The 26,580-nt window shown below is 29.4% G+C and overlaps 1 protein-coding gene across 7 annotated transcripts in view; it reads left to right on the top strand.

The window, feature by feature from the left end:
- Positions 1-26,580, top strand: part of LOC107453320 (patronin) — an 87,047-nt gene that overhangs the window by 22,933 nt on the left and 37,534 nt on the right. Inside the window, exon 1 of one of the 7 annotated variants that reach the window (XM_071177505.2) lies at positions 25,579-25,832. The exons of 5 other annotated variants lie outside the window; for them this stretch is intronic. In XM_071177505.2, coding sequence (XP_071033606.1) covers positions 25,770-25,832 — 63 coding nt within the window. In that variant the 5' untranslated portion in view covers positions 25,579-25,769. Of the gene's footprint in view, positions 1-25,578; positions 25,833-26,580 lie in introns of those variants that run through there. One more of the 7 variants, XM_043042686.3, reaches the window with a different exon arrangement.

Below are 26,580 nucleotides of genomic sequence, written 5' to 3'. Positions count from 1 at the left end.
ATTCAGATTTGTAGGAAAAATTTCCTTTTTTTTTTCTTTAAAAAAAGAAATTTTAGTTGTAATAAAATCGTTGTAGTATTTACAATGTACTACGCACATGAAAATTGTGAATCACGCATTTGACTCGTTCCTTTATTGCTCACAACTTGTGCTTATTCCATCCAGTAAATATATATATGATATAGGGTAAACCAACCAGTGAAGTAACACTACCCAGTGAAGGAACATTTCATATATATTGATTAAAAATAAGAATTTGGAAGTTTTTCTTTAGATTAATTGGTAACAATAGCTTACTGCCAAACAATAGGAAGTTATCTAGCAATGTTTTTGATTATCTGGTCAAATAGACTTCTCTGGAAAAATTTTTGAATTTGCTATTATCTCTGCAACACCTTGTTTCTTTGAAAAAATTATATGGTTAGTGTTTGTATTTATATGTTTGAAGTGGAATTAATTGCATGTAATAGTTTTATTTTTCTCACTGTGAAAAAGAGAATTCAAAATATAGTTATTGAAGTTACGTTTATTTTTTTAAGCATCATAGCATAATAAACTACTGAGATAAGGGGGTGTTTATTCACTGAGCACCAAACGATGAAAAACCAGTGAAGGAACAAGTGTTCCTTTACTGGGTTTTTTTCTAAGTTAATGAAAATAAAAGATAAACTTTAATTTTCTTGTAACTTTAGTGATGTTCCGCATCAAAAGTACGTTAAAAATACGCGAAACGACTTCTAACCAGTGAGGGAACAGGCATATTCCTTTACTGGGCATAAATTTCCCAGTGAATGAACAGTATGTGTTAATATGTTGACACTTTAATTTTCAATTCATGATTACAAAAAAAAGTTTACATTTTCTAAGTATTTATATGTTATAATCTCAAGAATAGGCTTATTTTTAAATGTTTGTATGTCTTATAAAGAGCATTAAAAAATAACCAAAATTAAGTGTTCCTTTACTGGGTGTTCATTCACTGGTAAGAGCTGTTCTTTCACTTGGTCTTCTTACTACTTGTTATTTGAACCTCCAAAACTTTAAAACAATATTATGTAAGTTCTCTGCAATTTTTTTACATAATTTGCAATTAGTAATAAATATGTTGACACTGTCATTTAACTAAAACTACGAATTGTGAAATTAATATAATTTTTTAAAAGGTAAGCGAGGCTTAAGTGTTCCTTCACTGGTTAGTTTACCCTATATCCCATTGTAAATATATTTAATGTTTTGATCCTTTTTTTCTTCAATTATTGCTACGAAATTTTACTTTTTTTTTTTTTTTTTTTTTAAATTCTAATGGCTTCTTTCATTGCTCATTTATTATTTATATTCCCGTGATTTATTTATAATAATCATTATGGCGAAGTTCAGATCGCAATTTCAAGAAACCACTCTTTGACACACTCGGTTTGCGCGGATATCCTCGCTCATCCATGAGGTGTTTCAATCGTTCTTTGACAGCTATTGCTACCAATTTCCCATTATTTTACAAATCAAATTCCAATATTTTTATACAAGTTTATTACATGCGAAACTCAAATCACTTATTTGATTGTGACAATTTCATTGTTTTTTTCGAATTTTCGGCATCGTTTTGCCGACTTTTTATTGCTAGTGCTACCGAATTCCACAGCGTTTATAAAATTACGGTAATTTCTCAGTTGGTATTATTTCTATGCGAATTTAAATAATCATTTTATGACACCCTCAATTTATGCCGATAGTATCTTAAATCCATGTAGTGTTTCGATTGATATTGTTTTTCACGGGCTTTTTAAATATCCCGTTATATTTCTAACCATATGGGAAATTTGAATCGCGCCTTTAAATATTTAATATTTTTGATAGTTATTTTTATTAATTTAGTCATAGTCTCTGAAATCCAATATTTTTAATACGATATTATTAATTACCATAACCAGATCTTGAAATGAGTCAAATTCGTTTGATTTCGCCGTCGATTTTTTTTCCGGTTGTTACTGCTATGGATTTCAGGTTTTTTTTCCCCCCAATATAATGATTATTTACAAAATGCGAAAAAGGAAATAAGTGGTGTATTTTTTCCCTACAAGAAGAACTAACCCGCGTTTGTGTTACATGAAGAGGAATATTAGCCTGAGAACCCAGTTCACCTCATTGGATGAACGGCGAAAGCTCAATCCCCTGAGCTACCGCCGCTTGTATCAGCATCTTTGTTAAATCAAACTGTACTCTTATTGGCTATTATTAATCATGCGAACCAATGATTTTTATTTGTATTATTTTTTTTCAGTCCAAATAAAACGAACATTAACTGTTATAAATTTCTTTTAAGTTATAAGAATGCCCCCATCTGAAACAGTAAAGCAAAAAATAAATTTTAAAAAAATAATTTAACTTGATGACGCTTTTTCAAGAACTAAAAGACAGAATAACAAGAACTAAAAGGCAGGTTAATTTTTTGTTCTTAATTTTTAATTTTCAGAAAGGGAAAAAAATCGATCGAACAATTCAGGAGGCATTACTTTTTTCACAAAGGAAAAACTTTTTGCTAGAAAATAATTATTCGACTCAATGAGAGACGATAATAAGTATTGCTTTCAGTAAATGTATTCTATGGACGTAGAAGGATTAAATTTAAATTATTTTGTCGTTGCAACTATTTGTCACTTAACCTCTATTTTTTTTTCCAAATTTCTACATATTTATTAGTAAAAATAAGGTAGATTAGATTTGTGATGTCACTTTCGCTTAATAAAAGAAAGTGTCCGCAATTCCTGCGTCGCATTAGTAGGCGTAGCGGTGGGTCGAGCTTTCTCCACATATACCTACGCACCATCTCTGCCCACTCAGGCTGAACTGCCTACCTGTAAAAGGCAGGAGGTCGCGGGAATCAACTGACGAGAACCGTGACAGCTTCAACGAAATGGAAAGTTGAGTTCTTTCCCCCTCCGTTTCCATGAAAAATTAACACATGTAGTGCAAAATACCGTGCTTGTTGAGATTAATATTCGCACATTCTAATAACGGGCTGTGAGAAACAGCTGGACACACTATCATTACGTTCTAAATACATGTGGGTTTTTTTTTTTTTTTTTTTTAATGACCGATTTCTGATTAAGAATAACAGAGTAAATTGGATAAAAATTGAATACGGAGGCTGGAATTCAGAGTTAATGTGTTTATTTATGAAACAGTTAAGCAATCAAAACAGTTAAGCAAGCCTCTCAAAAGAATTGAAAAGATAAATGTTACATTAACGCATCCGTTGCAAAATATTAAAGGCATGCTTTTGACAAAAAATTTTTAAAATAAGCAATCCATCTGTTCACAAACATTATTCATTTTTTAAGAAACTTATCGTGACTAAATACCCAATTTAATTAATTTTTTTTTCTTGAAATTTATTTTAAAATAAAATTGAACCTCGTCTAAAGTCACCAAAACCCTTTTTTTTTAAATCAAATGCCTAAATAGTTGGGGTTTTTTCTGTACCTTTCGTGAAATTTCTGACTATGGATCTTACTCAATGAAGTTTTCTTATTGTAAACATGGGCTTTCCGACTCTTTCCTAATTTCTCCTGTGTTTTTACATCTAACTCAGTTAAAGACAGCGTTTAATGAGCGTACAATATTGTTTACGTTTTGCAAAGTTTAGCCAATTCTTTTTCTTGTGTCTTTAATTAATCTACACATTTCATCTATTTTTTAGTATTATTTATATATAAAACCGTAAGTGTTTGATTCAAGATGTTCACTATGGCTCGGTAATAGAAAGACAAGATAAATTTTTGTAATGAAAACTATGCAAAGTCAATGGCTGCAAAATCCTATTTTTACTGATGATTCTCGATAAAACTTTTACTTAGATGGATCTCCCTGTGTATACTGAGCCAATTGATAAGCTATTATTTAGCTTTTAGTTATTTTTTATTAAGTTGAAACAGAAAAATTTATGTGGAATATAAGTTCTCGTATAACTTTATTAAGCTTTTATCGAATAGTCGATCTTAGTGAATTATTAAGTAAGAAACTTGATTGAAATTGAAATATTTTTCCGGTGTTCGTGAGAGGTAGCTCATGATAATCTGGAATCACGTTCTTTCTTCTACGTAATTCCACAGAATACGTGTCATCTTTTTGCTATAGTTTACTTTTTACCTTGATGAAAGTGAATCATTCATATAATAATCGTTGATGCGGAAAGAACTATCATAGATATCGTCTCATTATCTTATGTTGTTATGCTTTTACCCAGAGTTCTGCTCGAAACAATGCCAATCATGTTAAAAAAATTAGTGTCTTATTACCCTTTTATATATTTTGCATTTATTTTTTCTTCTCAATTTTTCAAGTTAACGTAAAGAATTGATTAATCAAATAGTGAGTCATTTAGTCATTTATTATTATAATCCTACAAATATATATCTTTCACGCTGGGGATTAAAGCAACCCTCACAGTGAACAACTTTAGCAGTAGATTCTAATTACATTATTTAATTTAAATTTTTTAACTAATGAAATTATAAGAGTTTATAACCGGCTTTAACAGCCGACCTAATTCTGAGTTTACGACCATCAATGTGCAATTTCGTATTCTTGTAACTTTAAATCCAACCCACAAGACAAAGGAACTCCTGGATCAAGCATTGGGACAAACTAGCTTTCATGGAGAGGAAAACATCTCTCGGTTAGTTCGACGGCAGAGGGATTCTAACCCATAATCCGTCTACCACTGAAGATATTTTACGTCAGCAGTGGTCGGTGCAAGCCGAGAGCAGAATTCGTATCAACCAGTCACAGCTGGGATTCGAACCGGGGTCACCTCATTCGATGGCGAAAGCTTTACCCCTGAGCCACTGTGGCTCAAATTATGCGTTTCGCTCATTACGAATTACAATAGAGCCCCGATTACCAGCGACGATTCACAACTAGCAGAGAAGCTAATTTTAAGGGATAGCCTGGTCGGTAGGGCGCTGGGCCCATATCCAAGAGGTCGTGGGTTCGATCCTCGCCGGCCGAAGACTCCCCGTGTAGTAAATGGTGACTGATGCACGTTAAATCTGTCGAGTCGAAAAGTCCTCCATGTTCCCACAACAAATCAATACCTCTGGGGGTACTGATCCAGGAGTTTCCTTGTCTTCTGGATTGGTTCAAAATTACAAGGCTACGGAGTTGAACGTAAGTAGTCGTAAACCCATGAAATTGGGTCGGCTGTTCAACGACGGTTATAAAATAAAATTTCAAATTAAGAAAAGACGCTTCAAAGCAAGAAGTAAAAAAGTGTACCTGAATTGAACACTTATATAAAGTATGCATGTAGTATTTTTCCCCCCTTTACCATTTTCTATTTTAGTGATTTAGACGTAAAATAGATTTCTGTTGTATGTCTAAAATATCTATACATGTATGAATACTTTTCAAAATTATTTGTGTTTCTACTTTGCCTTCTCAAAAATCGCAGATAACAAAAGTCAGAAACTTTTTCTGACTTTTGTTATCTGCGATATTGTCAACCCAATTACTCGGGTAATAGGGACTCTACTATATGCATGAAAGGTGTTACGATTTTTTTTAGGGTCGTTAAAGAATGTCGATGAAATTATTATGATTACACATTAAAAATCCGAAATTTTCTGGTTTGTTATAGTAAAATTGCTTACATATTTAACTCAATGTATATTATTTGTTATTAATGCAGCTATGTTACTAAAATTGTTTTCCGTTTTAAAAAAAAAAAAATGCTTTTAGACGATGACTAGAAAATACTGTATTACTTACATAACGAAGCTTTTATGCCTCCAAGGCTTCCCTAAATTTCGTAAAACTGATACACTCTTTAACTCAATTAAATGTGCATTTAAAAATAAAAAAAAAGGACATTTATTATTAGAGAAAGTATTCAAATTTTTGTTTTGTTTTTAACCCTTTGGCGCAGGTGGGACACCAGTGTCCCTTAAATATTTTTTTTCTGACGCTCTAATTACAAGCTTAAATATATTTTGGTATTTTTTTTAATTATAAAAAAGTAGTCTAATAGTTACTTAAAATCTGAGAGATTCTAGGAATTATATTGGTACTAAAATATAAAATCCAACGAAATTTTGAGAAAAAAAATTTATAAATTTATTAATTATTGATTTTGTGAATGAAAGAAATTTCAATGATGAATAACCGTTTCTCTTAGATTTAAAAAACTGCAAATAAGTACAAATTTGAAGCACTATTTTTCGGAAGTGAGCCGCGTTTGAAAAATTTTAAAGACGCCAGTGTTTCATGCTGTATTTCATAACCATTATTAAAAGGTTAAATGTAATATTTTCTTATATTTATATTAAAGTTACATATAATATTACTTTATAAGTTAAGTATAATGACCTAAATTAATACAAAAAATAAAACTATTTTAAATAAAAATTAAAATTCTGTGTCAAAGAGTTGACTCATTTTGAAAAGAAGTTTTGAATGTATTTTAAAGTTATTTTACCTGCATAATTTAAGCGTTATCCCCTTTGTTAAATAATTCAATGGAATATTACAAAAATATAATTGAATATAGATTTCCCCTTAACTTTTAAAATCTCAGTATTTGCTGCACCGAAATACACTCGCGATGGAAATGCAGAGCAGGCTGACCTGATTGTTTATGTAACGTTTATATTATCTAAGAAACATAATGCTTGATTTCAACTTCAAAATTATATGTTGAATTTTTTTATGCAAGCAGTTGAACTTTTAAAATATTTGTTATTTTATTTAAATCATAATTCGTAAAAATAAGAAATTTTCAAAATAAAGATATTTTCAATAACTTAAGGGTGTGGTTATGAAAGAGAATCATAACATAGAAAGACTTTAAAATGGGACAAAGTTGTTTATTATTTATTTATTATTTTAATTCCCCCCCCCCCGTGAAAGTTAGCTTTAAAAATACCAAAGTGGGTAGTGATCCAAAAAGGTTGAGAACGTATGTTTTAGATTAAGGCTATGTTGCCTAATTTTACAAGATAAAACAAAAAAGAATGTCCTTTTTTTTTTTTTTTTCAAAAGCTATACACAAAATTAAATTGGCAAAATTTTTTAAATAAATTGCAGCGGTGTGTTTTCTCGTTAAGAACTATATACAACACCATTTTCACCCTTGGTTTGAAGCAATAGTTTTTAACTTGGAAATAGTTAAGCAAAAGTGTAGTTAGCTCTTTTTAATTAATAATCATCTAGTCGTTACTTATTATACTATAATAAATTTAAGAAGACCGGCAACCCAGGATTTAAATGAAATCGATATAGTAATATCCCCGATAGCAGAAACCATTCAGCAAGACAGTGGGTATTGCAGATTATTTTAAAAAGCTAAATTGAGAAAACAGCAAATGTGAAGTTTTTTCTTTTTCTTTACTTGATCACAGGCTTAACTGTGTAGAGATTTATTTCATTTTTTTAGTATCATCGTATAAAATTCAACTTAAATTTAAACAACATAAAATTTTTATGTATCAAGGACCCTATATTTGAAAATTATATTGATATTTGAACTATATTGATATTTGAAAATTTTGTTACATGCATATTTGTTAAAGCTGTATTTTTAAATGATAATCTTAGTCTGCGTTCAGGTCACGGACAAATTTAGATTTATAAAGATAAGCGCTGCGGATTCACTCGGTAAACTCTGTTACCTAGATCTGTATTATTTGCAATGTGATAGAAATCGAAAAAATTGACTCTGGGTAGAATTTTAAAATTTTGATGGCCTAGAAATTTTTTGTTTATCAAAAAAATCGATCAATTTTCGACAGTTAGTCTGATGGGAAAAAAATGTTCAGAAGTTCAAACAATTCTGCCAGCTGTAAAATCAACATACTTAAATGATGCCCACGTATGTAGTCGGTTTAACCTGCTCTAAATATACTACTTCTATTGTCAACATTTTACAATACCTTCCTTATTTTCTTTTCATTCAGATTTTTTTTTTTTTAAAGTATCAAAAAAATTAATTTCGTTTCTCCGTGAGAAATAGTTTTTTTAAGAAGTATTTCACATTTTTCTTAAGATCTGAGTAAACATATATATTTGTAGTTCCCGTAAAAGTGCTCGAGGCTTAACATTACCATCCATAAACATCCTGTTCAATTTCGTAGTAAAATACTACGCTTTTTCTGAAATCAAAGATGTTAGTTATAATAACTAGTTTAGTAATAATGTTTTTATTTTTCCTATTTTATTCATTTATTAGATTTAAATTTTTTTATGTAGTTTGCTTCTTTCTATTTAATTTATTTCATTTTTTGGAACATAATCTCTTAACTCTTCTCAAAAAGTTAAGCTTACATCTACTAAAAAAATATTACAAAATCAACTAGCGAGAAAATGAAGACTATACTACTACAAGTGGATATAAATTTTAGTTTCAGTTAAAATATATTTTAGAGGAAAAATAATTTTAAATTTGAAAACATATTTACGATCAGTTATTTTATATCATGATTGTATTTTCGGGAAAAATTCCATATATATATGAAATTTTCATTATATATAATGAAAATTTCCATGCCCGTTAAAATCAAATAGTGCTTCTGTTCCTTTTTTTGAGACAGTTCTTTTTATAATTATTTTTTAATTAAAATTACTTTACGTTTTATTTTAAATTTTAGGCTCGTACTTTCAAAATTTTAGTTGATAATGCAGCCATTTCAACGTGAAAATTTCTTCGTTGGATCATAGGGAAAATGCTCCATTACTTTTTTATAAAATGGTTAATTTTCTATTCAACAAACATTTGTGCAAATATAATGAATGAAAAACAAATTTAAATATTAATGCTGAATTTAAATATTAATGATATTTTGTATTAGTTTCTAATTTTGGCAAATGTTTAGACTTTTAAATCTATTCCTTCATCATTCGAAGCCATTGTAATAAAGCTTGGAGACAAGACTACAAAAAATTAAAACTAAGTTCATAAAATAGTTAATTTTCTGTTCAACAAATATTTGAGCAAATATAATTTAAGAAAACAAATTTTACCATCTTATACAAATTTAAATATTGACGCTTTTTGATATTTTGCATTAGTTTTAATTTTTAGCAGATTTTTAGACTATCAAATCTATTCCTTCATAATTGGAAGCTATTGTAATGAAGCAAGGAGGAAAGAATGCCAAAAATGTTAACTAAGTTCATTAATCTCATGATGCATTTTCTAGAAGAATTATTTAAGTAGGTAATATTTCTATTCCGTGATATAAAGTACTCAATTGGTAATTACTTCTGTTCCTTGATGTCTAGTTAGCGAAAGGCTATCAGCTGAAATGATTCGTGATATAATTAAAAATTTCCAATATTTACGCTTTCTATCGTGTTTACTAGTTAAATTTTTCACGTTTCTGACACCAGTATATTGTATTGATATAAATTAAGTTTACTCTATTTAATGATTGCTTTATTTTATAATATATTTTTTAATGAAGGCTGCTTTATTTTTACTACATTAAGAAAAATTAGATTTTTCATCGTTTTATCATTTATATCTGAAGATTGAATTTTTATAAATATGTACTCTTACATCTAGATAAATTATGTGTACTTATTATTATTAGTTTACATTTAAACAGATTTGTACCATTTAAAAAAAAATGTAATTCACTGTTTCGACAACTACACGCTGGAAAAATGAATTAAATTAAGTTAATTAAATTCGAATTCAGAATTTATAAATTAAATAATTATGATTACTATTACAAATATTTATTTTGTTCGGATTATTCTTAACTGGTTAAATTTTAATTAGTTTTTTTTTTTCAGAAGAGGGGTTTATTAATGAATTTTTTTGTGATTTTAAATTTTATAAATTTTTTTTTGTAAATAAATACCTTTTATTTAAAAATGCACCTTTAAATTTTTTTTTATTATAATTTTCAGTTTAAAATATTTAAAAAAAGCTTTCAATATGTTTATCAATTAATTATTATTATTATTTAGTTTACTTTTTTGAAGAAAAATTATGCACAGATTGTCCTTTAGCTTAACTTTATTTTCAAAAGCTTAAAATTTTACTGTTATTTTGCTTATAAGTGAAAATTACTTTGTGAAAGATACACATAAAGTAGTAGAAGAGAGCAATTTAAAAATTAAAGGTCAAATTCAATTATTATATAATATTACACATTTTGAGAAATTTTAACGGTGGTGAATGCCCTTTCGTTTTCTTTTTTCCTTTTCTGTGAGGAAGCAACTTGCCCTTTTTTATTCCTAGAGAGAACTCTGTATAAAGATAGGTTTCGAAAAGCATTACTATGGTGTAAATAAAGCTCCAATATTCTGAACCCCTTTAACACGTCCGCGGAACCTTAGGGTTCCGCTTAGCACCATTTGGGAACCGCTGTTTTAGAGAATTGATATATTTATATTTTTATTCATTCAGTTTTATAATCGGTCTAGTTATTTTTCTTTTCTAAAAGAATGGCTCTTTGGTTTTGATCAACTACTACGGTTACTTCTTCCTCGTTTTACTTTGCTAAATATTACATTATTTAACTACTTATTTGATAGGAAAGGTATTTTGCAATTGCAACCGACCAGACTGCAGTGTAGCATGCATAATTAAAATTTTTATTTTATTTTTGTTAATTATTATTATTTTAATTTTATTGTTTAACATTTAGTTGCTCAATCTTTTTGTATAATTTGAATCGACATACTGTATTTTTTTTAAAAATTAATTCAATATTAAAAATAATATTTATATTTTGAATGTTTTTTTATTATTATTATTAATTTATTTATGCTTTATTGTAAACTTATTTCATCTAGTTTTATTGACTAGTTTTTACGATGAAAAATTATTTCTATTTCCTACAAGAATTGCTCGATTTCATTGAGTTTTAAACAGTGTATACAGAAATATATAACAGAACAAGAAAAAAAATTAAATGTCCTTGAATTCTGTCAATCTTTATAGATTCTTTAAAAAAAGATGTAGATACATGTTGGTTGGAGCTCATAATATAGACATGTGTAAGACAATTTGATACGATTCTTGCATTAAAAAAAAACATTATTATATTCGCCAGACCAATAATTTCGATCATGACCGTGCCGAAATTTTACTTTTGTTATTCTTAAAATAAAAATCATTCTTAAAATATATAAGTATATATTTGGCTCTCATTCAAATAGCATTTCATCACGATCAGAATTCTCATTTTTCATTTGGTAACTTTCCAAATCTGTTGTTGTGTTTTCTAATGAAATATTTGTTAAGAATATATTCATTTTTTTTTTTTAGTAAATTATTTTAGATTCTATAACTTGATTGGCTCTACAACTATTTCGAACTATTGACTGTGTTAAAACATAAAATAAGTCAACACATAAGTCCGTGTTTTGCTGGCATTTTTTAAACCACAGAGATCAACTTTTTTATTTATTCGTTCACTGTTATTAAAATCTCCTATTGTCAAGATATATGTGACTTAAAAAACGTTATTTAACAGGGGTCTGTTTAGAAGAAATTTGGGTCCGTTAACGGACCCTTCACAAAATATCTTTTCATAAAAACGGACCCTTCACAAAATATTTTAACTTAAAAACGGACCCTTCCCAAAATGATTTTTCTTTTAATCGGACCCTTCACGAATTTGTTTATCGTCATTATTATTTTGTTAATCGAATAAACCCTTTCCAGGGCAGAAAACAAGAAAGATGGATGTAAACGAATTAAGTTTTGTCTTCGGCGGACAATTCTTCCATTATTCGTCCGAAATGAATATTCTGCGTTCAGCAGTATAGGCTAAATACCAAATATTTGTATGTTGCATCTCTAATTTAGAAACAGCAATTGTTGTTTATTTCTTAAAATTTAATTTTTTTAATTATATCTTTACAGTGTTGAGCATGATCTTGTATGGCTTTACAATTCAAAAACTCCTTGAAAAAGTTTTTTTTTTTTTTTTTTTTTGCAATAACGGACTCTATTTGCACAAATTTATAAAAGCGGACCTGGTTGAAAGAATGTGAGTAATTTTTTCACAATTTCACGAAAAACGGACCTTTCACAAAATGTCTGGACATACCCCTGTTTAACATTCACAGCCCATCAAGTAATCATAAGGCTTTTCATTACAACCTGCTTTATCCATCCCAACATCTTTCAATTTATCAATGATCATTTAAGTTCAAATTATTTTAATTGATTAATCGTGATAATTTTATATGTTTTTCCTTTCAACCGTCATCAAAATATTAATATATTTTAATTTGAATTCCTACTTAATGTTCGTCAGCTGCAAAATAATGACCATCTCTTTTGCAAATTACATTTAGTTTATGAGTTGCGAACCTGTCGATTTATTTTCCATCTCTTTGACCGATTAACCTAGAAAGAGGCATCTCAATTAATTTCGCCCTAACGTGTTTTTACTTAGCCATTATCACGCAGTTCTTTCCTGCTTTCGAGCCGTAATGCTGCTCTTGACATTTATAATGACGTTCGTTGTCTAGTATGTAAATAGCTGTCTAGAGTTACCATTGTAACTATATTAAAATAAATGGAAACGCTATCATGTGTTGTGATTTTGTTTTTATACTTGTCCTCCTGAAACATCAGTTAAGTGTATAAGCTTACTTGCGTGGTGCTAATTGATTTTTTTTTTTTTTTTAATTTTTGGGGTATTAATTTGGAATCGCTGATATAGATGAACTGTTTAGGACACAGGTTCCCGAACTTTTTTTTCTCGTGGACCACTTTCAAAGTTTTACTATTTTCGGTAGACCCCCTGCTGCTACATTTCTACTGTATTCGCAAAACTCCTAAAAAATATCACCCTTAATTAGGGGTGTTAAGAAGAAGAAAAAAAATCGAATTTTCTTGTGTCCTATTTATTAAAATAATACTTGCGGTTATACAAAATTATAGATATTTATTATTTACAAACAATCAACAATTGACAAAAAATCAACAATGAACTCTGAAATGTACATCAACAATAAAAAATCTTACATACTTTTAATGAGACGGATGTACTTGATGAATTGACAGCAAATTATCAATATTTGGCTTCAGGTTCGTAAGAAGTAATCTCAAATCTCCCCGTTCTGTGATGTTCAATCTGCTCGTTTTTTTGTTAATAGGTTGGAAACGGCACTAGAACTTCTTTCGACAAGATATGACGAGGGAAACGCTATCAAAAATTTTCTCGCAATTTCCCACAGCCCAGGATACTTTTCGTTGATTTCTGCCTGCAGCCAAAATTTTTGATACCCCTTTTTAAATTTCACCTTCAGTTCCTCGTTGTTGCTAAGCTCAAGTAGCTCCATGAACCATGGTGGTATTTCCATCATCTGAATATCTTCAAATCTATTTTTGAAGTCATCATGCAGGGTATTTAAATGCGAGCGGGCGCACGGGCGGCACTTGCAAGTCGCGACATGTGGTGTACACTTGTACTGTTATCTATTGTTCGATTCAATTCTGTGTTTGAACTGAGTCTCGAATATTTTTGAGTACCTACCTAGTGAATGATGCTACCTGCCTACATAGATAGGTAAATCCAAGTCAAAATTTTTGTTCTTTATTATGAAAACCAGAAAATTTTTCGTGAACCCCTGTTTTCTTTTCATGTCTACGTGGACCCCCGTGTGGTCTCCTATGGACCCCTGGGGGTCCACCTGGACCACTTTGGGAACCTATGGTTTAGGATCTCTAAACAGTTCATCTATATCAGCGATTCCAAATTTTTTCAGCCACGAAACCCTAAACGATCAAATTTCTGTTGGTGGAATCTTGATTTTTTTTTTTTTTTTTTGATTTTTTTTAAAGGTTTTATTTGCAGGTGTAAATATGCAATAACGTTTCTTCATTGTTTTATCATTAAGTTTTAAAATTAGGTTTTATTTTAGACAGTTGAAATCGTAAGATATTTATTGTTTTTTATGTTTATCAATAATTTGCTTATTATCCTATGTCGTAGTGTTAAAAAGTCTCAGGTTTTAGAAATTTCTTAGGTTGGCACATCTGATATTATTATAGTCTTTGTCAAAATTGAAATTGGAGAAAAAAAAAGAGAGAGTGAAGCTGTTCTCATTGGTAGTTGCAAAAAAAAATATTAATAAGTTAATTAAATAACAAAAACTATCAAATTCTTTCGCATCATTATAGTTCATCAGAAATTACCCTAAAAAATCTTCTAACTATAGTTTTTTTAAACAAATATTTTAAAAATGAGCTGCTTATTTCTTCTTTCAGGTAGATCACTATTTCACGATGATATCATTCCAGTACTTCCCCAAATTATTGCCCTTGACTCGTGCCCCCCCCCCCTCCAAAGGAAATCTCTTTATTTAGTTGAATTTGAAGTGAGCTCTAGCGTTTTCAAAACCTGTCGTTAAAAACTAATCGAGTAGAAAGAGTGAGGCCGCGTATAATAAAAGAGGAAGCGACGAACTTTCGCATTTTCTCCAGCATTTCCTATTTAGTCTTAACTTAATGGATACATTCCACCTTGTGGTCGGTGCTCATTTTTGAAGGACGGAAATGATTGAAGCGTGATTTGCAATCTGATTTTTTGTCAATCCTTGCCTATCATTTGGATTCATATTATAGGTTGCATTAGTTCTTTGTTGATTTCTATTAAAATTCCACCCCCTCCTCACAATCTTCCATGATCAAGAGGTTACTATTCAGAAAGAAAAACTGATGAGATATAGATGTGCATTTAATACAGAGTTAAGTTGGAATGAGCTAGCAATGCTGGAGCTGTTCTTTCTTATACTTATTTTTTATAAAATTTGAGAAAACAGCCTTAAAAAAAAGGAAAGGCTTATCAGTATATTTTTATCTATTTCATGGGTGTGTTGTTTAACCAAGATAACAATATTTTGAATTCGCTTAAAAAAAGGAAGAAAGATTTGTAAATGTGTTAAAAATGCTTGTAATCGTGTGAAATACCTATCTTTACCTGTAAAAATTTATTAAAATCGCAAAATGGGCCTGACTATCATAATTTTTTCATGTTATCCAGATCGCGAAAACAATTTTGCGTACTATTAATACATATAATGTACTACATTAATCTATGTAAACAATACTAATATGTACTAAACAAATTAAAGTGAGCTCAAAAATTTAAATTTCTTTATTTAACTTCTATTTTAACTATATTATTCATTTGCCCATCTGCTACTTCTGACAAAGGTGAAAAATAGAAATAGTATTCCTCAGAATGAATAATTAGCACTTTATTCACATGCTTCTTATCTATCCTGTGTCCAGTTTCCTTTCATGTTAGGTAATAATCAGCTTGAAAATTTCATGTTAAACATGTAAAATACATTAATAATCGATTGCTAACTGAGGGGACCGAGCATGTGTTTTATGTATAGAGATATTTCACTTTAAGCGATTTCGTGTTAATGAGGTTCGACTGAACATGTGTGAAGAATATGAATGAGCCTTATTTACCCATAATTCTACCCATGTATCGTATATGAAAAAATCAAATTTTAAAATCAATGCAAAAATAAATCAAGTTTGCAAAAATCAAATCTTCAACTATTTCATGTCTTGTCGATGTTCCTCATTAATTTCTTTTTACGTAAACAAAACAATTTTCTATTCCATTTCAAACTCCACATAATTTTCAATATTATTATTTGTAAATAATGTTAGGCGAAAATATTACTCTCTATCGAAACTGGATACGTGGGAGCAAAATGAAAAGAATGAGAAAGGTATGTCACAAAAAAGAAAGGAAAAAAGAACAAGGTCAGCTGAAATTAAAAAAAGCGAAGTAAAATGTGTCCCAGACCATAAATTTCTTGTGTTCAGCCTTCGTTAATCATTTAGCATCCTTGGGGAGTGAAGGAGGATCACACATAAAAGAAGACGAAGGAAAAATATTTCTGCGCGTGCTTCATCATTGATGTTCTTTTTTATTGCTGTACACATTGTGCTTTCTCATTCTTTTTATTTAGTAGTAGTTTAATGAGAACTTCTAGCTGAACTGATTCGATAAAAAATAGATTTTATGTCTGTAGCGTTGTTTGTTTACTAGACCTGATGTCTGCCGGTCGTAGTATGTTTGATCAATTACGTTTATGAGAAATGATTAAATAATAAATGAAATAAGTTACTTGTCCTTCACCCATTTATTGTTTTTGCGTGCAAAAATTTTTATCCTAAAAGTAACTCTTTTCTACAGCAACAAACTTTTTTTTCCTTTATTATTATTTTATGGATGCTAGGAAATTTATTGCTATAGAGTGAATAAATAAAAAAATAAAACTACAATAAAGAAAATGCTTTTAGTTCATTCTCTTAAAGAGGGTGTAACACTGAATAGGCTAATTTTTCTTGATGAGGGAGTTAAAATATGATCTAAAATCAATCAATAAATAAAAAAATTTAAAAAGTTCTGTTTTGCTCAATTGTTATCTGCAAGATGGTGCTCTTTCATACAATGATAACCACCACCAATGATAGTCCACCATCAGTGCTGAAACAATCTGATTGTCCTTCTGCCAAAAGATAAATGACCTCCTAGCTCTTTGAATCTTAATCTTTAGTAATTGTTTTTTTTTTTTTTGGGGGGGGGGGAGCATGCAACTGAAGTTAAATATTATAAAAGTAACAAATTTAAACCAAATTCGGACAGAGTGATTTTGGAAGGAAGTGAGTTTGTTTTTGTAGATGGTGCTTGTGCTGCATGCATTAGTTGTAAAAAAGCTAAAAGTTAATGGAATAAATAAATAGAAATAAATAAATAGCTTTAACAGTACAATGCATAGAAGAAGAAAAAAAAGAAATTGATCTAAAGAACAAAGCAGTGTTTGTAAAAGGTGACAAATTTTGTTTTGTTTTTTTATTTTTGTTTTCAAAGATTTTTAGATTAGTGAAGCTATTAAGATTTTAAATAAGATTAGCCTCTTCAACTGAGATAAGATAAACCTTTTCATTTAGATTTTAAATAATTAACGCCAAACGAAATGTATGTATTGTTTTTGGTATATTCACATAAACGAAGAAAAAATTTTAATTTAATGCAATAGCCATTCCTTGACATATATAAGTTCCACTTTTGCATAAGAATTAATTGAAATAAATTTGTGAAACATTTTACATTTATCATCAAAAAGATTATCATTAGTTGTAACACACTTATCACAGTTGTAACATACTTATGATACTACTTTATTGTGGGGTAAGTTGTTTTTGATTAAAAATGGTATATTCAATGTAAAATGATTTTAGAAATTCTTAATTGTTCATATGTTTTGTGATTAACTCAACGAACAGAAAGTTAGTCACTTCTAAAAAGATCTACTTAGCGTAACAATTAATTTAAAAAATTAAATGCTCAAAAGTTAATCAAAACCAAAATAAAAAATTAAACTAATTCCACCGTATGACAATTCTTTTTTTCTCTTTTTCTTTCTTAAACTACAAAGACATTCTCTAGCGGTTTTTTTTTTTAATTAATTCATTCTCTTTTGTGCAGTGATTGAACATGGTTATTTTTTTTTTTATGGTTCGTCACGGATCGTGGTTTTCATTAACATTTTTTTTCTTCTTTCTGTAAATCTTTATTACAGCAACTCTTTTGCTTTGTTGATGTAAAAACAGTATCAGAATGTGTAATGCTTCCGCTTGACGTAAAATTCGTATGTATGTTATTATTTTACCTGATTGCTATTCAAGATGACGCAAAGAAGTGTTTGAATTCCTTAGTCATTCTTGCATTTTGCTAAGAAATAAATTTAATGTTGTGGTTTCAAGTTAATTGAATGCGGTTGAACTATTTGCCACTGAATTTACTTTCATTAATTTACATTTAATTTCATTTGTATAGCATAAAATGCACTAATGAGCTAAAATTTCATTTTAATTTTGTAACAGTAAATTTATGAGTTATAGATATTTATTTTTTTAAAACCATGACTTGTAAATTTTGTCTACTCTTACATATTCAAACGACTGTTTATTTACATGAGTAATAATTAATTACCAATAAATAATTAGGAATATATTAAGAAATAATAATTAATTAAGAACAAACGCTAAAAAATTAACATGAAATTCTATCATAAAATTTTCAATGAAAAATTTTTGGCTTAGAGAATCAGAATTCTTTCAATTTTCATAAATTAATGAAGCATTAAATTTTATTTGATATCTTGGAATGTTTTTTTCTATTGATTTGTGTGAATATATTATTCTTTGTGCAATTTTTGTGTAAGGTTTTTATATATATATATATATATATATATATATATATATATATATATATATATATATTTGGAACGATGCGAAAAATATGATTGTGACGTGAATCTCCCCAAAAAAAAATTTTCAAAATTGATATCCGATTTCATTAACAACGTTTATTTCTTGGTTGTCTTATTAACGTAATACTAAATTAATTAGTTAGCCTGGGTCTGGTTTTTTTGTGCCTACTACAATTTAATCATTTTATCCGTTTATTTTACAATGGACAGATCGAAAATTTGGTTGAGAATCGCAGATGGAAACAAAATGAGAACAAATAAAATAACCTAAAGAACTAGTTCTAAATTCTGATCTCTACTTGTAAGACAGTCGCAAACAAAACAAAGGAATTATAAATTAATTTTAAGAAAACTAATTATCCTAAGCAGTGCAAAAACAATCGGCATTCCACCTATAAGTAAATGCTTAGTAAGGGGCCTTCAATAAATGATGTCACACTTCATTAAACCCCTCCTCCCTTTATCATATGTCATGTTACATTGCATAAACAAATGTTTAACAAAATACTTGTTATAGATCATATTTTAAATTTGAACTGCGTGTTTTAAGGACATTTATGAGTATAACAGTAATAATGATTAGATGTACACTTATTTTGTTGAAAAAATAATATAAAAATATTTAATCTGCGGATTTTAAATTTTTCATTGTGTGTCACACTTGTTTTTGCTGACAAGTTTCCCTCCTCCACTTTAAGCGTGACATTATTTGTGGTCAGCCCCTTATGAGACTGCCCCAATCAAAACAAAGCAGTGCAGATAATTTCAGCTCCTTTTTAATCAATTGACTGTTTCTTTTTGACAAAAATAAACGAAGTGTTACCTGAAAAAAGTATGAAAATAATTATATACATACTTTCATTTAAGAATTTTTTTTTTATTATTAAGTTAAGTAAACCAGAGGAATTGAAATAAAAACCTATTACTGTTTTTTTTTTTTTTTTTTTTTTTTTTTTATTATTATTTTTCCAAATATAAAATGAAGGTTTACTAATCTAAACTTTCGATGTTCATTATGTTCGATCTTCATTCTGACGAATATTTTGAAAACACAGATTTTTAATGTCAGTGATGTACTAATTTTTAGAAAGGAAGTCGATGAAGATCCCCTCCTATTGAGTTATTAATGAAAATGTGTGTTGTTTTTTTTATTATTTGTTAAGTTTTTAATAAATTGTTTTTGTTTGTAACCAAGTCGAATTTTTCAAGAGAAATACGTTACACTATGCTCAGTTTTTTTAAAATTCTTTTTGTTTGTGAATATAAATGAAATTATATGTTTGGTCCCTAGATAATTCAGGCATGGATACAACAGATACATGCTTACAAAAATTTTTTTTTGGAGAAATTTTGTAATTTTCTACGTCACTTGCGAGACAAAATTGATCGAGTAAATAATCTTAATTTTAAAACTGTTGTAATTTCATTCTTGAATCACCTGCAAATGCAAGAAATTCACGGATGCACTATGGCTGCCAGGCGTTAGTGTTCGATACCTTATCAGTGGTTCCCAATTTTTATCGGTTCCCGAACCCTAAATGATCGAGCTTCTTTTGGCGGAATAATTACTTTATAAATAAAGTTCATTAGCAATTGATATATACTAACAAAAAAAAAAAAAAAAAAAAAGAACTACGAGTTAAGTTAGAAGAAAATTTTTTCATTGTTTTATCAAAGTAGTCTTAAAATATGTTTTTATGTTAGGTAGCTGAATTAGCAGGGCTGCAGTGTTTTCTAGTTTAGTAGTTCTTGCCGTATGCGCAAGTTAAAATTGTAACAAATAAACTGAATTATAGTTTTTGAAAAAGAACTGTTTAAAACTGTGAGACCAGTTAACAGAGAAAAATATTTCTTTATTCTTAAATTGGGTTATTTTATTTTGAATTGTAAAGTTTGATGATAAATACTGATGCAATTATTTGTAAAGGCACATTCTTATCGTAACTCTTTCTGATTTTCCAATAAAAATATATTTTTATTGGAAAGAATATCTATATTCATTTAAATTTTGTTATTTCCTTTCTCATGGGCATTTTACTTACATAATTTCATAAAAGTAACCAAAATACGCATTAAATAAATAATAGATTATTGGTTGCATAAAAACATAGTTACAGGTTTCAAAAATCAAAATTGGTTTTTAAAAAAAACTCATAACTCACGGAATCCCAATTAATACTTCATGGAACCCCATTTGAGAACCACTGTCTTATATAATCTATGCTTATGTTTGCATTTTCTTTATTTCAATAATCGATCACATTTCATCAATTCTAGGATTTACTTTTATCTGTTTACGTTATGCTTTAATGGATCTCTTTATTTACAAAACTATTTGCTCCGAGTTAAGCTATGTAACTAATAACTTTTTACTTGTTCGAAACTTCGAGATGTATTTAAGTGGTTCTGAACTCACGTTCAATGCATCTATTATTTCGTAGCAATATGTTTTTGTCTGCCAAAGATCGTTTCGGTCACTGGTCACTGGCATTACAAATCCGAAACTGCGAACAGCAGTGAGTTGGTTCTTTGATGACTGACTCTAAGAAATGAAAAGCGTCGTTTTATTGCGCAATAATTGTTTTAAAAAAATTATCTATCTCTTTATGACTCACCGCAGGTTATGGTAAATGAGAAAGGGCAATTTTCAATCCACTCAACCGTCGATGATAACCTACTTTTAAAAAAAAAAAAAAGAATCTTAACTATTATTTTGTGCGAAAAACACTCAATCTGAAAACATTTTCCATTCCATGTCTCATGTATTTTTTTTTTTTTTTTTTTAACGCTTTCCTCAGTTTACCCCATCTTAATTCTTTTAATACCTTCTGGCAAATATAGATTTAACTACACGTTGACACTTTATTCATTTTTCCGTCTTTGATATTGTATGTTTTAGAGGCTTAGTTTAAAACATAATTTAATTCGCAAACATTAATATGTAACGTCGTTATAGTTTCGCTCCGCATAGTCGCTTTCGGCTCCATAGTTTGAGTTCTCAATCTGCGAAACTGAATCCAGCCTTGGGTCATATCGTATTGCATATTGGGAGTAGAAAAAAAACTGAAATATGCCCCCAAAAAGTATATTATTAGGCTTTAATGAGTAAAATTTATCCAAATAGAAATATAAAATTTTACTTTGAAATCAATTTATAACTATTTTAATCAAACTGAACTTGAAATTTTTGGAATCGTGAAAAGAAGTGAATTTTTAATATTTTTGTCTGCTTTAACTTATAATGGCATGAATTACAATCGATGCATCAATGCATTTTAATTATAAATTTCATCTAAAAAAAAGTTTAAGACTTGGGTTAAGAACTCTCAGAAAATTTAGTATCGCACTCATATCTAGAATTTTTAGGATATTTTGAATACCCATAACATTTTCTCGAAAATTCTCAAATTGTTATTTAGAAGATTTTATCAATGTATTTAAATTTATGTATTATAATGTATCAAAACACAGTTCTCATCACCGTAATCTGGAAAGTACTAGTAAAGTGAATTATACTATTTAAAAAAAAGATTTTAAACGTTTTAATTTATCCCTTAATTTATTTGCGTTATCAACACCATTGCAGATACATATACAGTAGAACCCCGATTATCCGAGTTAATGTGGACCAAGACTAACTCGGATAACCGAAAAACTCGGTAAAAGCGAAAAATGTAAATTAAGATAAGTCGTGTAGGTTTAAATGTATATGCTAACAAATACAAAGGTTATACAGATACACCACATGCAGTTCATATTTTAACGATAGTTAAAGAGTTCTTACTTAAAAAAGTCCTTAATTGTTTTTTGTATAACTTTACTTTGGTGTTTTTCTGCAGCAATGTTTCGCCATTTTTTTAAAGATAACAGGATTGCTGGTGTTGCTTCTTCTTGTTGTTCTATGTATTCAATAGCACTTTCGATAGCTTTTAATCCATCTGTGTGTGAAATTTTCATACATCGATTTTCATCCTCATTCCTGAGTGTTTGTGAGATCAAGTTCAGAATTTTTTTCGGTAGTTTAAAGAAATAGAAAATGTAGAAGCAAAAACAAAAAAAAATCTTAGAGATATTTGACAGCTCGGTTAAAGCAGAGACTCGGATAATCGGGGCTCGGATAACCGGGGTTTTACTGTATATACATGAACTAAGAAGTCGGACTAAGAAGTGTTTACGAGGGATTTTGCTCCAAGATCGCCAATTTTTTCTTTTAAAATTCGTTTATGTTCTGTTATTCTTTGACGTAAAATAATGAGTGGACTCTGTGTGTGAGGAGACGATTCATTCATTCTTAAATGACTTCCTGCTGAAGACAGCCAATCTACCCTTGACCACGAACGTTATTATAAAAGAGCACTGACCTATATTTGTGCATAGTTGTTCGCCTACGTCCCAACCTAGATGCTAACATTTCAGTGAAAAATGTTGTCGGTGATGAAAAGAGTTTTAAATAACAAAGGCTTATCCCAAATTGTAATCATTCGTTTCCTAACTATTATCTTTCTAATATTCTCATCCGATACTTTAGAGTCAGCTTTTTTGTAAACGTGAATTAACAATGCTATTTTTTTTTTTTTTTAGTAGGAGTTACATCTTTCTATCTTGTTTTACTTTTTTTTCTGAAAATAAATAGCGTTTGAAAATAATTATTTCTATTTTCCTCGGACGCGTTTAAAGCATTTTTAAGAATTCTCATAGTTTTTGTTCCTAAACCTATTCTTGAAATGATAATTTTTTGTACGTTGTCGTTGCTCATTACAACTGCACTTCTTGTAACTGGGGATGATGTTACATTGACATTTGCTGCTGTGTACTAGTACTTAAATTATTTAATTATTAACCATTAAATTTTTAATAAAAATAAAGATTAAATTCAGCAATGACTATGATAACCTTGGGTTTAGCACGTTTTATTGAGAATTTCAAAATTCTGTTCCAATCTTCGGATCGCGATGAAAATTCGAATTCTTATCAAGGAAAAATTTTTATATTCTCAAACAAAAGAGAAAAATGTAGCTACAATTTGAACCAATAAGAAAAAATAAGTAAATATAATTTTTATTGCAGCGAGAAATTTTACTTTTGAAAAAAATATGGGACTCATTTTCGCACTAATAGGCGAATCAATTGATTTTTCTATTTACAAATAAAGTGAAATATTTTTTAAAAAAAATTTTTTTAAGAAAATTGAAATTGGAAATTTAAAAACACTTTTGAAAAAGCTTTTCACAAAATTATTCAAAGTAATAAATAAATATATCCGTTCCCCCACCCCTCTCAAAAATTTTTTTTATTGCAATGAAATGAGGCATATTAAAAATAATTTAGTAATAATTTTGCTCTGTATATATAGCGAATTTTAACTTATTAAAATTACTGTAAGTGATGAGTTTTAACGCGGTAGCAGTGGGAGGTGTAGATAGTGTCTCCCCTTCTAAATAAAAAAAATTTATAAATATTTTTTAAAAATGTAAAAACATTACAAAAAAGATTCCGTAACACTTTGCATTAATTTGAAACTTCAACTGTGTTCCAAGACATGCACCATGCATATTTAGCTCAAGGCCTCCTATTACTGAGCCATGATTTTACGTATAGTAATGGATTAAACAACTAATGATGAACCGACACAATTTAAAAAAATAAGGCCTGATATTCTGCTGACTTTCAAAGTGTTCCTTTTCAAACTGTTCCTTTATGTATGTAGGGCTGCCAACTGCTACGCCTTTTGCAAAATATTTTATTGAGTCGTAGACAATTAAAAACTGAAGCTTTCGGAATTTTGGGTAATTTTGCCAACATTTTAATAGTCTCTCTTCAAGAGAGCTAGTGCCAAAGAACCAAAGTGCCGTTTCATATAAGCTTTTGAATTATTTGTTGTGGTGTGGAAAACAACATTAAATCAAATTTACAAAACAAAGAATCATACATTAAAGCATATACTAGATTTTCGCAAAACTTTTAGAAAGTTGTCAGCCCTGTTTACGTATGGATGTCCTTCATTGAAAGAGCTGAACCCACGTTCAAACTTCAACTATAGAAACCGCAAGTTAATTCGCAGCATTAATCAAAGTCACAACAATGGACTAAAATAATTCTACTGTCTTTAACTCACTCTGGAAAACCTCACATATTCTTCGATTTTAAATCTTCAGCACATCTGCTTGATGGTTTTCTATAAATCTCGTAGCTACAGTGGTATTTGACAAACTCAACTCAGTGAAATCTGGACTTGCTTTCACTGAAACATGACACCTGATGTGGACAATAGTAGTGATCGTAGATTTTTTTGCTAAATTCCTAAAAACTGACAAGGATTAATTTTTATTAAAAGTACCGTTGATTTATTATGTAACTTGTTGTCTGAAAAACTAAGATTTTTTTTTTTTAATCTTTCTTCACATAATAGTTTATAAAATAGTATTATATAATCGTCGTTGCACAGCTGATCGAATTCTGTGTTTACGACTACCAATGTTCAACTCCGTATCACTGTAATTTTGAACCCAAATCAGAAGACATGGGAATCGTGTATTTGGAAGAAATTAGACTTCGAAGAGAACTTTTTGATGTAAACAACCCTCATTTGCGTTGCATGGAGAGGAAAACTTTCCACACTTAACCTGACGGCAAAGGGACTATAACCATTGATCCATCTACCACTGAGGATATTTTACGTCAGCTTTGTGGTCGGGACGAGCCGTTTGTGGAATTCGTATCTATTCTCCATCGCTGGAATTCGAACCCATATTATCCCATTAGGAGACGAGCGCTCTATCCCCTGTAGCACTGACCTATTGAATAAACTGTAAATTTCCATACTTCTGTTCTTATATTGTAATGCGTTCTGTGTGGTTACTAAATGTTATTTTTCAGCATAAAATGCCAATTAAACTTTATTCCTACATGTTTTAAAGCATTAAAAGAGAAAGATTTGAAATTATTAAAAAAAATTTAAAGCTATTCATTTACAAACATTAAATTGGTTTTATGTTGTATTTCTTTAAATTAATTCTGACAGCTTTAACTTGATAGATTATAACTTTTTCTTATTTTTGATCTAATTAGACTGATAATGTTCCAAAAAATACTGTAAAAAATATAAGTTTCATGTGAAGATTGTGTTCCTCATCGCAATTCTAATTACTGCGACTCTATCTTGTGACGCCATCCGATACTTCGCCACAAAGCGTTAACGCTTCGGTCTAACGAATCTCATTTTAAAATAAATCAAAAGGGAAATAAAAGAATACAAAAGGGATATAAACTAAAGAAGTAAAATAAAACCAGTCCTGCTACTTCGGCAGTGACGATCCGCGTGGATGGGGCAAAGTAAAAACGTTGTGTTGCCGCTTACCACTCACGGCCCAGATACCGGCCATCCTAGGAATGATGTATCAATGTGTTCCTTCTGAACTCTCTCCTGTTGGAATTAATTCATCATCATGTGTGAATCTCTTGTGCATGGATTAATTCATTGAGGGGATTAATCGAGTGCGAATATGGTTCACCTGGAGGCCCCTCTGTTTTTGGTCAGGGAGAGAGATGACTATCAATTGATTCTGGTGAGTTGGTGGAGATCTATCACACGCCTTTTTTGGGCAAAACATAATGTTTATTTTCGTGCTTCGTAGGTGGTGGACATCCGACGTGGTTGCGCACCTGTTTGTTCGTCAGCTAATTTTGTGGAATTTTTATGGTGTTGTGATCATCTAAATTCGATTGGATACCTTTGTGAATTGAAATTTGGATTATCCTCAATCGGATTATGTGAATAATACGTTATTGTGAGATGAATATATGCTGAAGCGATTGCGTGATTTGTTGCTGTCCTGATTTGGATTAAGAATGTGTTTTGTTCTGAGAATGTTATAATTATATTTCCTCTTTGAAAGTTATTCCGTATGGATGTAAATATGTTTTTAATTCGTTTAAAGTTAGATTTGGAACAACAGAAAAAATTCTCAATGTTAATTCTTTTAAATTTTTAGGGAAAATTTTTATGAATATTGGTTATTAAACTAATTGTGACCAACTATAACTCAGTCGGATTTGGATCAAAATAAATAAAAAGGGTTAATTTCTATTCAAATTATAATTTTTTTTTTAGAATTACTAATTAGAAAAGAAATATATGTATTTATAAAAACCTTACTAGTGTTCAAATATGTATCGAATCAAAGTTATTATTATTTTTATTTATTGGTAAAGTAATTTTAGTTAAGAAGCTGAGTGTAAATTTATTTAAAATAAATAAAAAGCCCCCTAATTGTTTCTTAACTTTAGCTTCACTGGCTTGAAACATATAACTGT

Source organism: Parasteatoda tepidariorum, chromosome 2 (genome assembly GCF_982258835.1).
Source record: "Parasteatoda tepidariorum strain Cologne lab strain chromosome 2, Ptep-v5.0, whole genome shotgun sequence".
NCBI lineage: Eukaryota > Metazoa > Arthropoda > Arachnida > Araneae > Theridiidae > Parasteatoda > Parasteatoda tepidariorum.
Note: the sequence above shows the minus strand (reverse complement) of the source record. Positions and strands in the feature narration are given on the sequence as shown.